This window comes from Fukomys damarensis, unplaced genomic scaffold, assembly GCF_012274545.1.
Source record: "Fukomys damarensis isolate Sample0158 unplaced genomic scaffold, DMR_v1.0_HiC HiC_scaffold_25, whole genome shotgun sequence".
NCBI lineage: Eukaryota > Metazoa > Chordata > Mammalia > Rodentia > Bathyergidae > Fukomys > Fukomys damarensis.
This window is the reverse complement of record NW_022900937.1, coordinates 10,384,985-10,399,064: the sequence shown is the minus strand read 5'-3', so window position 1 is coordinate 10,399,064 and position 14,080 is coordinate 10,384,985. Positions and strand designations below refer to the sequence as shown.

General features: G+C 35.9%; 1 protein-coding gene across 8 annotated transcripts in view; it reads right to left on the bottom strand.

The window, feature by feature from the left end:
• Tcf12 (transcription factor 12) overlaps positions 1 to 14,080 on the bottom strand; it is a 363,012-nt gene that overhangs the window by 22,526 nt on the left and 326,406 nt on the right. For all 8 annotated transcript variants that reach the window (XM_010641272.1, XM_010641271.1, XM_010641273.1 and 5 more), the window contains one exon: positions 7,517 to 7,595. In XM_010641272.1, the coding sequence (XP_010639574.1) occupies positions 7,517 to 7,595 (79 nt within the window). The remainder of the gene's footprint in view (positions 1 to 7,516; positions 7,596 to 14,080) is intronic.

Here is a 14,080-nt window from a genome sequence, read left to right as displayed (position 1 = left end):
TCCTTAAAATTCAAAAGATCGAACTGATTTACTAATGTGTGATATTAACTGATACAGTGACTTAGCAGTCAGTGCACAGATAAACCAATTCCAAATGACTAAAAACACGTCTAGGGTCACTTAAAAATTTCCAAACATGACTTATTCTAATACACACTATTTCATTTGAAAAATATCAGTATAAAAACTTTTGTTAAATTTTTTTGGATGTTAGGAAACTAGAAATAAAAAGTAATGAAGATGGAAAAAGAAAGGGTAAGAGTTAATGAAGAGTGAGGCTGAGAATGGAGCTTGGTGCTTAGGATGCATAAGGCCAAGGCCATAGGTTTACATCTCAATACCAAAAATAAATGAGCAAATAAACAGAGTGAAAAAGAGGAAAAAGCCATAAGGGAAACAATTCCTCCATATGTTGGTGGAATGCAATGCTTTAATGGGTCTTGCCAAAATAGTTTTAAAGAGAAAAAAGAAACCATCAAACAACTCAAAACAAAACAAAACAAAAATCTCGAAACAATTTATCAAAAATCTTCAGTTTCATGACCATTCGCCTAAAACTAAATTATTCACAGAAATGAATAAAGACCATTCAACAAACTGTTCATGCATTACTATCCTTCATGAAAATTTCTGTGACAGCCTCAATTATGTTGGAGATCTAAAGCTGATGGTGAAGATTTATTTGTTTTGTTTTGCTAAGTGATGTTTAAATGTTGGTATAGGTTCATTTGTCATTCAAGAAGTAGAAGATAATGTCAAATTATAACCTGTTATCTCAAAAAAAAGTAAGTTGGAATATATTTATTTTAGCTACCACTTAATTACTGAACAATCTGATCATTGAGCAACTTACAATTCTCATATATTTTTCAAGGTGATAAGCTGCTTACACAGATTTGTAATATTTTGATTAGCTTTCACAAGTGTTACTGTATAGTTATGATTATACCAATACATTTTTAATACTAAATATATATGCTATGTGCTTTAGTTTTTTGTTTTGTTTTCACTGAAAAACAAATTACTTTGAGGATTATTAAAGGCTTCATACTAGACAAACACATGTAACCACAAATCAACCACACAATCAAATTTTGGATGATCTCTTTGTTCACTGAAATGAACCTGTGGGCTAATTTTATAATTAACACATAAAACTCAGCAAGCAGGAATTTATACAAAACCAATTTATAAAAATCAACCAGGTAATTAACACTTTATCGTGACTTCAGTACACAGTGCTTACTAAGCAGTGATCCAAAAGAATTTTTTAGGTGGACAATCCTACTCTACTTTGGAGATGCTAAATTACTGAAAAATACCTTCCCTTAACATTTATAGTGTTTTATAATAATTCTGCTCCACTTTTCTTCGAAATTCCCTTGGAGTGCTCTTCCTGCCAGTGCTACCAGCCTAATCATCAAGTTCCTTAGCTTGGTTTTACATGTGAACAGTTCAGAATCATCAGCATTTGTATGGGCTTTCAGGCAGTTTTTAGGGTTCTTCACTAGCTTAGTGCTGAAAATCATATAAGCACTAAGGCAAGAAATGAGCTCCACTCACCATTTCCCTCACTATGGTGCTGGATATTTTTCCCAGGGGCTTGTATAAGGCTAGGCAAGCACTCTACCACTCCAGCCCCTTTTTGGTAACATGAAGAAACTATGTGAAGGTCTATCTCCAAAATATGATCCATTCAACTGGAAAAAACAGATACATACTTGAAACTATCTTGTTTTCATTCTTATAGATTGGGCCACCAATGGTTACATGCTTGGTTGCAGAATACTAACATCAGTGATGAGGTATCTGCTTGAACTTGAAGTATTTCCAAGCTATACTTAATTTTATTTTTCAAGCTGTATTTATTTCACAGACACATTTCTTGTTACTCCTCCCAGTCATTTCAAAATGGACACAAATGGGCTGACGTGATGGCCAGCTAAGAGAGAGCTTAGCAGAGGTTAACATCATGGATGGTAAAACTCAAAAGAGAGCATAGAATCTTAGTGGATACGAGGAGTTAGTGGATCAATCATTTAGGTAATCTGTACTATCAATTTTGTGAGCTCAGATATAAAATAAGGACACATTTTGATTTTTAAAATCTGCCTCACAAAGTGTATCTTCCCTGCCCTCCTTTTTCCTTTTTTTGAGACAGGGTCTTGCTATGTAGCCAAACGCTTAGTGATCCTTTCTCAGCGTCCTAAGGTGCCGGGATTACAATTGTGCTCTAATATGCCCTGATACAAAGTTGATCTCAACAGATATGAAGGTACTCACTTGATAAGCCTAAAGGTCTTTTAAATCATGGGCATTACTGTCATTTCTTTCTAATGATGCATTTTTCATGCAATAAACAAAGAGGAAAAAAGTATTCCAGGACCTTTGAAATCTTAGACTAATGATGACTCATTAGTTGCAAATGAAATTTTTGAGGGTGGGAGTGAGATTCAAATTCTGAACAGAGACAATATTAGCATGTGTCTGACATTAGACAGACCTGCAGCTTCATCTCTTTATAAAATTAGAATGTGAAAATTGGATATTGACATGTAAAAGGCTGAGTCTACACTCAGCTCTCATGCACTAAACTAATATTAAAATGGATCAAAGATCTAAGATGAAATAGGCAAGCTGTTGAAGACATAGGTATATGAAAGGACTTTCTGAAAATAACTCCAAGAGCACCACACATGTGTAAATACCGAATAGTTTCTCTAGTGTGAAAAAATATAATAGTACATAAAATCCTAATGAGATAACTGACAATGTAAAATAGGAAGAAAAGGGCTAAAGGTGTAGGGAAAGTGGGAAGGGTAGGGGAAAGGTTAATAAGGGAAAAGAAAAAAAATATGAGAAGATGAAAAAATGGAAATAAAGTGTTTGTAAATGGGGAGGGGAGGAGAGGGCGAAGGGAGGGCAGGGACAAGGGGAAAAAATCAGAACCAAGACCTGTCATGTAAAGGTACAAGATCCCAATAATGAATGTAACTATACTGTATACCTAAAATGTACCAATAAACTCAATTAAAAAAGAAAGATAAAAAAGAACTCCAAGAGCACAAGAAATAATACTGAGAATCAACAAACAGAATCACATCAAATCAAAAAGCTTCTCCACAGCAAAGGAAACTAACACAGTGAAGAGACAACCTACAGAATAGGAAAAAAATATATATTGCCTGCTATTCCTTAGACAAAGGAATACTAAAGAATGTATAAAGAACTAAAAAATATTAGACTCCCCAAAATAAAAGAATCAAAAAAGGTGCAACCAAAATGAACAGATACTTCTTAGAAGTACAAATGGTGAATAAATACATGAAAACATGCTCATCATCACTGGACATCAGAAAAATACAAATTAAAACTATACCGAGCACCGGGGATTTAGCTCAGTGTTTCTGCTGCCTGCCTTGCAAGCGCAAGGACTCAAGTTTGATCCCCAGTACAAAAAACAGCAACAACAAAAATCCATACTGAGATTCTGTCTTACTCCAGAAAGAACAGCTATCATCAAATCATCAAACAATCTAATAATAACAAAAATGCTGGCAAGGATGAGGGGGAAAAAGGAACTCTTTTATATTGTTTGTCAGAATGTAAAGTAGTACAATCATTGTGGAAATCAGTGTGTAGATTCCTCAAAAAAGTAAAAAGAGGAATTCCATTTGATCAAGCTATACCTTCTAGGTATCTTTCCAAAAGAGTTAGCAAAATTATATTATAGAGATATATGCATACCCACATTTATGAGCAGCACAGTTTATAATAGCTAGGTTTTGGAAACTATATATATACATAGTTGAATTGTCAATAAATATATATTGTCAATTTTCTTACTCTGTTAGTTGTTTTCCTTGTAGTATTCCCCTAAACTCAAATTTTCATTAGATCCCTTAAAGCTTGGAAAAAGCTGGATAATGCCAACCCTTAAGGCAGTGGTGCATACTTTGTTCTCCCCAGCTCAGCCCCCGCCAACCTCTCCATGTTAATGTTCCCTATTCCCATGCATGAACTGTTCACTGTCAGGCCCTCAGTAACTCTGGAGGGATAGCTTATACACCTTCTCACAACTGGGTTGCTGCTATGTTCTGCCTGTTATATCCAGAAAATTCCCTCTCCTCTTTTAAAATCCTACTCTTCCAGGAAACCATGCATTTAGAGTAAGTTCTGTGGCTCTATTTTCATCTTACAGTCTCAATTAAACAAAATTTTTTTCTGAAATCAGACAACTGTTTTAACACCAGGTATGTCTGACTATAAACTAATATCTCATTGAATTCTAACTAAAGATTTCACTTACTTATTTAACTGTAAATGCTAAGGACTGCTACTGACTCCTGCAATTACTGAACTTTTATTCATTTCTACTCCATAATGAAGTATAAAGAAGGGCAAAGAATATTTTTGCTTCTCTGTCTTCTAAGCACTCATGCTAAACATATTCTAAGCACTCTTGCCGGGCGTGGTGGCGCACACTTGTAATCCCAGCACTCAGGAGGCTGAGGCAGGACCAGCTTGGGCTACATAGTGAGTTCCAGGTCAATCTCAACTACGTAGTGAGACCCTGTCTCAAAACACAAAACAAGACAAAAATGCTGTGTCTTTACCTATCTGACCACTGCAGCATAGTCATTTCTCTCTTCTTCCTTGATACTGGAGTCCTGATTGCATTCCCAACAGTGTGGCTAGGTGGGCCTGTCCTTTCCTAGTTCAGAGTGGATATCCCTCTCCTAGCCTGAAAGTTCCATTTGTAAGCAACTGCATTGAGCCCAGTGCTGACCAGTGATGAGAAGAAGTCTGTTGAAGAGGCTTCTGTAAAAGGTTTTTTAACAGACAAGGAACACATGGCCCTTTTTCTTCTATTGGACATTCCACACTAAAGTACCTTAAACAGCTATCTTGCCACTAGCCAGAAAAAAAAAAAAAAAACTGCTAAGAAGCAGAGTAGGAACCCTGAGACACAAGGCCATGACCTTGCCTGCTATGGGCTTCTGGCCACACATGGTAACAAATGTTCTTATAGTTCAAGCTGTCTGGGATGAGAGTTTCTTTTCCTTTCATCCCTAAAGCATCCTAACTGATACAGTATCTCAGAAGCTTCCTCATAAATATTGTGTAGATAGAAATTTATGTTCCTGGCTTGTAAAGTTCCAAAGGACAATGAGGGGGATTAAACCAAAATAAATGTCTAAGAAGCTGCCTGTGTGTACTATCAACATCTGTCTGTTCCTCCTTACAAAGTCTGTGCTTAAGTTCAATTGATTGATACTCAGGCAGAAGGAAAAGAGCGAGTGTACTAGAGCTGCTCTTTTTCTTTTTCCCTTACTGTCAATAGTTTTAGAACACAGTGCTTTCTTTTCTTTCTCTCTTTCCATCACTGCTTCACCACAGGTGTGTGCGTATGTGTGCAGAACGTAAGGCTAAGAAAGCACTAGATACAGAATTCAGGGGAGATACATCTCCACAAAATCAGTATTTGATTTGATGTTTCTGCAGAAGTATATGAAAATATTTTTCTTTGATTATGACTGCTGAATTGAAAAGGAGGCCCATTATTAACCTTCATTACACAATTCAAAAGTCTACATTTTCATTAATCAGTTGAATTATTATTTTTTTGGGTGGGGGATCGAAATTGGGTCTTGTGCTTGCGAAGCAGGCACCAGAACCACTGAGCACCCTAATCAGTTGACTTATAAGGTGAAAAGAATACCACTCATTAAAGCTGGGTGTGGTGGCACACATCTATAATCCCAGCACTTGGGAGGCTGAGGGAGGAAGATCACTGTGAGTCTGAGGCCAGCCTGGGCTCCACAGTGAGTTCAAGGCCAGCCTTGACTACATAGCAAACCCTGACTCAAAACAAAACAGAAAACAAAACAAAATATCACACACTAAGCATCACATAAAGGTGGAGATGGGCATGTGAGGTTTTTCTTGGGACCATTATTTTTTTGAAAATGTCTAAGTATCTTATTCTCCATGTCACTGAGGTACCTTCATACATGTTGAGCTCTATCACAACCTCCCTCTCCAGTGTGAACTACATTAAGGACATGTCGGGAGCAATGATTCTAGGCAGAGAAGAACAGTAGATATGTACAGTAAGGATGAATGTGGATACCTCAGATGAGAAAGTGAAACAGTCTGTGCAAAAATGGCACTGCTAATTTTAGTAGAAGTGTGCCAAGGGGGAGAATAGGATTAAAAGTTACATCATTCTTTCTGTAATTTCAGCTCTGTTAAGCAACAACTTTAAGTCAATGGGTCTTTCAAAGTCTTGTCTGGGTGAGGAACAGCTGCTCAACTTTTACTAGACAGCTGAAGCCAGAATGTCTGCGAAAGTGGCAGAACCTAATAGCTGCCAGCAGCTGCCTGCAGTTCATCATCCACAGTGCAGTGCTGCTGAGCACTCAGACTCACAAAGCACAGGTGAGAGCAGGACCTGCCACCTCGGAGCTCCAGTTGGCAGAAACTGTACACAATGGCAACAGGCTTGAAAATAAAAATCATGTGAACACTGGCTCGTAGTGGTTTAGGAAAATGATTATTTCTGTACTCAATGCCTGTTGAATGAATACAGCAATTTTAGTCATTTGCCTAATAATGTCTTTTCTTCAGAGAAGCTATGCAATTTTTTCTTCAGCGTTCTCCAAACAGTTACAAAAATAAAGGTCGAATTTTAAAACTATAACTTTAAAAAAAAATTTTTAGCTTAACATATACACATTTTTATGTAACTTTATTCCTAGTAAGTATAAAACAATTCTAATTTACAATAGCAATTTGTTTCAACAAATTCATACTGTAGGTCAGCATCTTGAACTTGTCAAAACTGTTATGGAAAAAACCAGAGGAAGTAAAGCAGATCGGACCATTTAACATATCTCAACTAACATTATTCAGCCATAAGCATAGAGAGCTCTTTTCCTTAGAAGAAAAATAACATAATCCCTAAGAATTCTGTTAGTGTGTTTTATATTATGCATGTGAAACAATGACTTAGTGGGCCTAAAAAAATAAAGAAAGCCTATTTACTTGAGCAGTTACTCATCTATTAGTCTCACACATGGTCCTCGGCAGTGTGGAGGACATGGCAGAAGGTCGTTTCATGTAGTTTTCATGATTTTTGTGGTGTTAGGGATTAGAACTAGGCCCTCATGTATGCTAAGCACACACTCTACCACTGAGATATATCCCCAACACTTGTGCTTCTAAAACGATTTTACTCTATGCCATTTTATTAAAAATTTTTCATTTTGCTCCTCTGTATCTTACCTTCATTCCAACTGCCTAGCTTTATTTTTACTCTATTACAATTATTATTAAAAATAATCACAACTTTAAGAATCTAGGAAGATATGCACAAGTAAATCAAAACTATCAAATATTTCAGGATTGTCCAGAATGAATCCAGGATGCTTTTGTTTAACTGAAAAATAAATGACTAAAATATTTCCAAGTGGACTCATATGTTAAGAAGTAGTCAGATAAAAGAGAATCCTACCTGTCAGAGGTGAAGGTGATCCAACTGGTGTTGATGGGTTTGATGGAAAACTACTGCTTGTATGGTCGGGAGAATAAATCTAATCAGAAAACAAGAGATACACATGAATCAATATGCCCAGAAGGCAAAAACCTTCAGTCTATTCACAGGGAATAATTTTTATAATCTAAGGTGTCCTTCCATCCAAGATGTACAGTGAAAAGGTTTTTCATCAATTTAAGACAAATTTATGAGATAAAGGCAAAAGTAGTCTCACTTTGAAAACTAGAATAAAAAAGATATTCTAGTTAGAAATAATATAAGGTTTCTAACTGTTACTATAAAAAACAAGAAGTGCCGGGCATGGTGGCGCATGCCTGTAATCCCAGCACTCGGGAAGCTGAGGCAGGATGATCACTGTGAGTTCGAGACCAGCCTGGCCTACACAGTGAGTTCCAGGTCAGTCTCAACTATACAGTGAGACCCTGTCTCAACAACAACAACAACAACAACAAAAAACAAAACAAGAAGTGATTATAAAGGTAACAAATCTGATAATCTTTCAAGAATATTTCATCTAAATAAGCATTATCTTTAAAAAATGATCACCTAACGAAAACTATTAACCAATTTTTTGAAATGCCAGTACCAGCAAGGTCCTAGATTTGATCCCCAGCACCAAAAACAAACAAATTAAAAAATCTTTAAAAAGTTTTAAAAGCCAATCCAAGAAAATTATTTCGGGAAGTTATTACTTACCTCTTATTTTAAGTTACTAGTTTCAACAATAACCTATTTGCCAAATTTAGACCCAAATTAAAAATTAAGCTTACTCTCAAAGGTTTCTTTATCACCCTTGGAAAAAGTGAAAACAACAACAACAAACTTCTGTAATGACAGAACTCCTTGAAGTGGTAACATATCTGTATTTACAAATTTTGGTATTTTTAAAAAATGTTGCTATACTTATTATATATTGTATTGTCAAGTAAAGGTGACAGAAATTCATTCAAGTTTACTTAATTAATCAGTAAATATTTTTAAAAGTCCCTTTAATTCAGGTGTCAAAGGCCCCTGAAAGGTCTCTTCTGGAAAACTCTATTCTTATAAAAAACAAGTAAGTTATTTTTGCATTTCAGCAAATGAGTCAACTTCTGTGGCCAAATATTGTAAAAGGGAAAACTATGCTTGGGTATAAAGAGTTCTCCTATAGACAGAGCCTCAGTCTCAGTTAAGTTTAGAACTCTAGCGAATTTAAAGTGGCCCTAGTTATGGCATGTAAGGGTCCTAATAAGTACTGGTTTTAAAGAAGGCATAATAAATTTTTTCAACATCTGAAAAACCCAGGTATTAGGACACACTCATGTAGAAGAAATTCCACAAGTCACAATGAACACATGTAAAGGCTTTCACTTTTACATTTTTCACTAATTCCAAATTGCAAAAACAGCAAAAACTGTATTCTCCTTTGATGGATGCCATCTACTTCAACTAAAATATACCAATTATATAACTAAAAGATTTATTTATTTATTCATTAATTCATTCAGGTCACCGAACTGCTGAGCTAAAATATTTTAATTGTAAGTATCTTTTTACATTCTAATTGCCAGGATGTTAAGCTGCATAGTCAAATTAAGTCATTTTGGAAAAGGAAAGCTATGGAAAAGAATTCAAGAGACTTTCAAACTGGATGTGGTGGTGCACACCTGTAATCCCAGTACTTGGGAGGATAACAGAAGGAGGCTGCTGTGAGTTCCAGGCTGAGATGGGCTGCATGGAGAGTTCAAGTCCAGCCTGGGACTATATTATGACCCTGTCTCAAAATGTCTAAATGAATTCAAGAGACTAAGTAGGAGTACTTACTAACAGGGAAGTAGTATAAGATCAATATTATTGGTCTTAAAAGTTGTTATTTAGGGGTAGGGGTGCAGCTGTTGTCCTGAGCTGCTGTCTTGCACAGTGTTGTGAATAATCACCTTTCTGTTTCTAACAATAAAAAGAATGAAAGAAGAATGATGTTTGGTGCCTTTCCTAATGTAGTCACAACGTATCTTTCTATTTTCTATAATATATGTATCCTGTTATCCTCAGTATTTTTTCATTTTCTGAACAGAGCTTGCCTTTCTTTCAGAATGTCTATTTATTTGTCCTTCATGGAACTGTTATCACATCAAAGTTTATTTAGCTCAAATGTCAACGTGCCCATTTCTATCTCACCTATAATATTAGAATAACCTGAACTTCTCTTTATAAGTTTTCTTCACACTGTGTCTCACCATCATTATTTGGTTATCTGTCTTATTTTTCCTGTTTCATTGTAAGCTCTTTGAGGGCAGGGACTGTGTGCAGTTAACAATGAATCTATCATTGCCCACCTCAAGGTATTCAATGTTCTTTCTAACACTTGAATGACAAAATTGTTCTTGAAATTTGCTACAATACTTATTGATTACAAAAAGGCCCCTTTTTTGGTGTGTGTAGGGGCACTAGGGTTTGAACCTTACACATGCTAGGCAAGTGCTCTATCACTGAGCTACATCCTCAGCTCCAAATCAGGACTGTTTACACGGTGGTATTTATCTTAGTATTTATACAATCGGGTATCTCATTAATAGAAATACCAAAAGGAAAAAGAATTTGTTATACAGGTAATTTTATTTCAATTTAGTTTTATAGCATAAGATTTGAGAACAGTTAGTGAGGTTCTACAATTCTGAGAATGTGTATTAATGTACTGTAACTGATCTCTCCATAGCACATCATTAGGTACGTATAGGCTTTTGAGGGTATAAATGGACTACTAACCCTTACTTTTCCTCCTAACTCTGCCCTTACAGTTAATCTCTAAGCATGTCAAGAAATGCTGACAACTCCTTTTTTCAAATAAGGAAGACATTATACTTTAGAGTTATCTAAGATCACTACCTTTAAATGAATTCACAGAATGTTCTAGTCCTATGTGTAAACTTATAAAAATCACTGGTCAAAAAGAAGGAGTACCAAAACTATATCAAGTATAAAAACATATTTCTGGTATTTTTTCTCAATTTGTACAATAAAAAGCCATTTTTTCCCACTCACTCATCATATTTGCTGGTTCTAATTTACCATTTAAAGTGAGGACAGACAGAAATATTTGCAATACATTTTCTAAGCATACAAATGGCCCAGCAAGTTACAGAACCCTTTCTTATCCCTTTTACTTTCTTAAAAAGAATTGTTATGTGGGGAGAGAAAGACCAATACAACATTAAAAAGGCATAACATAATCTTTTGGGTCATCAATCATTTCACTAAACTTAATCTTTGCAAATTTATTCCATTAGGGAATTATGAATACATTATATTTATTCCATAGAAATTGTTAAGCTACTTTAAGAAATTTTAAACACCAGGCCTTATTTGGCAAACAGCATTTTAAATCAAACATACACTTCTTTTTGTATTTTCTGGCCTTAAAGAACTCCAACACTAGTGTTTGAGGGAGAAAAAAAGAAGTCAGTAACTTAAAAGTGGGGGTGGGGCAGCTTAGTTTAGAGCATGAACAAAGTAAGCGCTCATTCAGCATGCAGCCCACGTCCCCACCACTAAATGACCAATGATGAATAAGTCCCAACACCTTCTGCCAGGCTTATGTGGTAATATGCCTTATTTTACTGCAACAAATGAGGCTCCTCCTCCTATCAGTCATGGTCCATTCCAACCAGCAGGGTGCCAATAAGCCAAAGGCTAATGAAAAGAGACTCAAACAAAAAAGAAACAATGGAGAGCTCCTAGGCCCAACTCTGGAACTGTGAGCCCAATTTTTTAAACACTACAGTGCACATTTCAGTTAATCTTTATTATGTTAATGTTATTGAGTCTAAGGAACAAAGAAACTTATCTCATGAATTACTTTTAAATGTCAACTTCCATGAATTTTCTTTTGTTACAGACTATCGACCATTAACCATCCAGATAGCGCGCACACACACACACACACACAGACACACACAGACGTGCGCGCTCTTTGCACCCTTCTTGCTCTGAGGTAGAAATCAAAACATAAATTATCACAAAGAAGTCTGATATAATCAACAAAGTTAAACAGTCCCCTTGTTTGATCTCCTTTAAATTAAAGACTGAGTGTTTTGATATGGTATTAGGCACTGAAATAAACCAGATGTTTCTTCCTCTACAGAACTCTCCATGGGCACAATCTTAAAGGGTTATTGTCTGGCAAATGTTCAGGGAAACACATTAGAAATGGCACGAATACACAGATTTTCCCTGCCTTCTATCTACCCTAGTTTATTATCTAAACTAATGCATAATCCACAGGGCTTTGGGAACTTTGTGTAAATACTTTCATGTACAATTCTCTTTCTTGCTATCCTGAGATTAAGACCACAATTATCCAGGCTTAAACCTAAAATAAAAGAACATTTGCAAATGCATTATCTGGCCTTACATGTTTAATCACATAGTATTCAGGGTGCTCTTTAATACCTAAACTGTAGAACAAAGGTTGCATCCTCTGATGTTGCACACATGAAAGACCTTCTAAGGCATACATCAGACAACTAGAGAACCAGAATTAACTTTTAACGATAATGCAGTATTTCTCCACTTAAAGCTAAATGCTATATTGAAAATATTCTAAATAATTTCAAATACTTATGGTCACCATTTCCAAAGATCTGTAATATTTAACACAAAATTCTTATACACGTTAGACAGTCAAATGTAATCCTTATGAGGTCCTTCCTTCTAATCTCTTCTAATCTTTCCTATCCCAAGATAATGTAATATTTTTATTTTTTAGTACATATAAAGCATTAAACACATGTTTAAGTGAAGGTGAGTCCGTAATAGAAGTTAAAGAAAGAATGTGTTTGGGAAGGTGTCTAGATTATGGGTGTTGGAGACAGATTGAGGGAAGGGATTTGAAATCTGCAGACTACGGCATGTAGTGAGTGATGGAGCAGATGGAATGCATCATCATCAGCTATGACAGAAATGATTTATGGAATGACCTGGCTGCTCCTGCCTCCTAACACCACAGGAGGACAGAGCTGCATTTCCATGACAACCAAAGCCCACCCACTAATTAGATTAAACATTTCTTCCCTGTCTTTCATTCAGAGTGAATTTGGATTTTCTTTTCCAAATGACATCCTACTTGGGCTAGTATGTGTTTGGAATATGGGAAGACACTCAAGCACTTAAAGAGTAACAAAAAGATCTTGAAGACCACTGAGAATACCACAGATTCTTGGCTGGTCTATACGCCAAGTTTCTTTACAGAAGTTTTTCACAAACAAATGACCTAAGACGAAAGACAAAAAATCTGAATTGCATATTCTATTTTAAAAGGTTACTTAATATTAAAGCTTCAAATGTTATTTGTCGTCTTACATGTGAAGTATCTGTTAGTGCACTCTTTCGATTTAGCAGAAGGAATACTGCAAGCCAATCAATCCCCTGGAAGTCCCCAGGATTTAACAATGAATAATTTTCTTCCTAAGTAGGTGGTTTTCAATAGCAGGAATAAATTCAGAAAACACTGGGAGAATCCTGCTTGACCCTCTTCTGCACTTCTACATGACACATCACAATGGCACTGTGGTTCCCGGACAGGCACAGCAGTCTCTCAAACTAGTGAGGTCAGGGTACAGGAGCACTACCCATACTTTTGTGAGCCCCAAAGCAAGCTACTGAATCTTCCTGAGCTCAAGTCACTTAACCTTATGAACCTTAGTTCCTCATCTGTAACAGAGAGATAATAATTTCAACCTTATAAGGGTTTTCTTGAGGATTAGATCAAATCGGGCACATCAATACTCAGCACAACACCAAGCACCTAGAAAGCATTCAAATTATAGCTAATAATTTTTGTGGGCCTTGTTATTATCTCCACTATTATTATATGCTCCAGGACTGAATTCAGCAAACATTTACTGAGCTCCTCTTTGTGTGAAGCTGCACTATGTAACAGATAAATTTGACTTGGCTTCATTCTCAAGACGTTTATACATGGCTACAGGATAGGTTTATTTATATAAACAATATAAAAAAGGTTTATGTCTTTAAATGTTCAACAGTTGTCTCCTACTACTAGCACGTTGTAGTGCTGTACCTTTGCCACATCAACTCTGTGGGACTTCTAGGAGGTATTTCACAAAGCAGAATGTCTCTTTTGAAAAACTGAACTTGAGATCTTTGTAAGTTGCTGATTAATGCTCTCTCTCCTAGTTTCAGCATTACAAAAGAGGTTTTAATTCTAACACTTAAGAATCAGATGTTAAAATGAAATCACTACCAGGGATTTAGCTCAGTGGTTCCACTGCCTGCCTCACAAGCACAAGGTCCCCAGTTCAAACCCTGGTACCCCCCCCAAAAAAATGCAACCACTGTTTTGTCACAAATGTCCTGATTGATATAAACTAGGTGTATATGAAAATACTGTAACTACCTCTGAATCAGTTTTATTCATCTTAGACTGAGTTCTTCAATGAATCTGATTCTTTTAAAAGACTCATTCCCTAGTTTCGAATGACTTAGCTCCAGTAGTTTTTTTTTTTTTTTTTTTTTTTTTTTTTT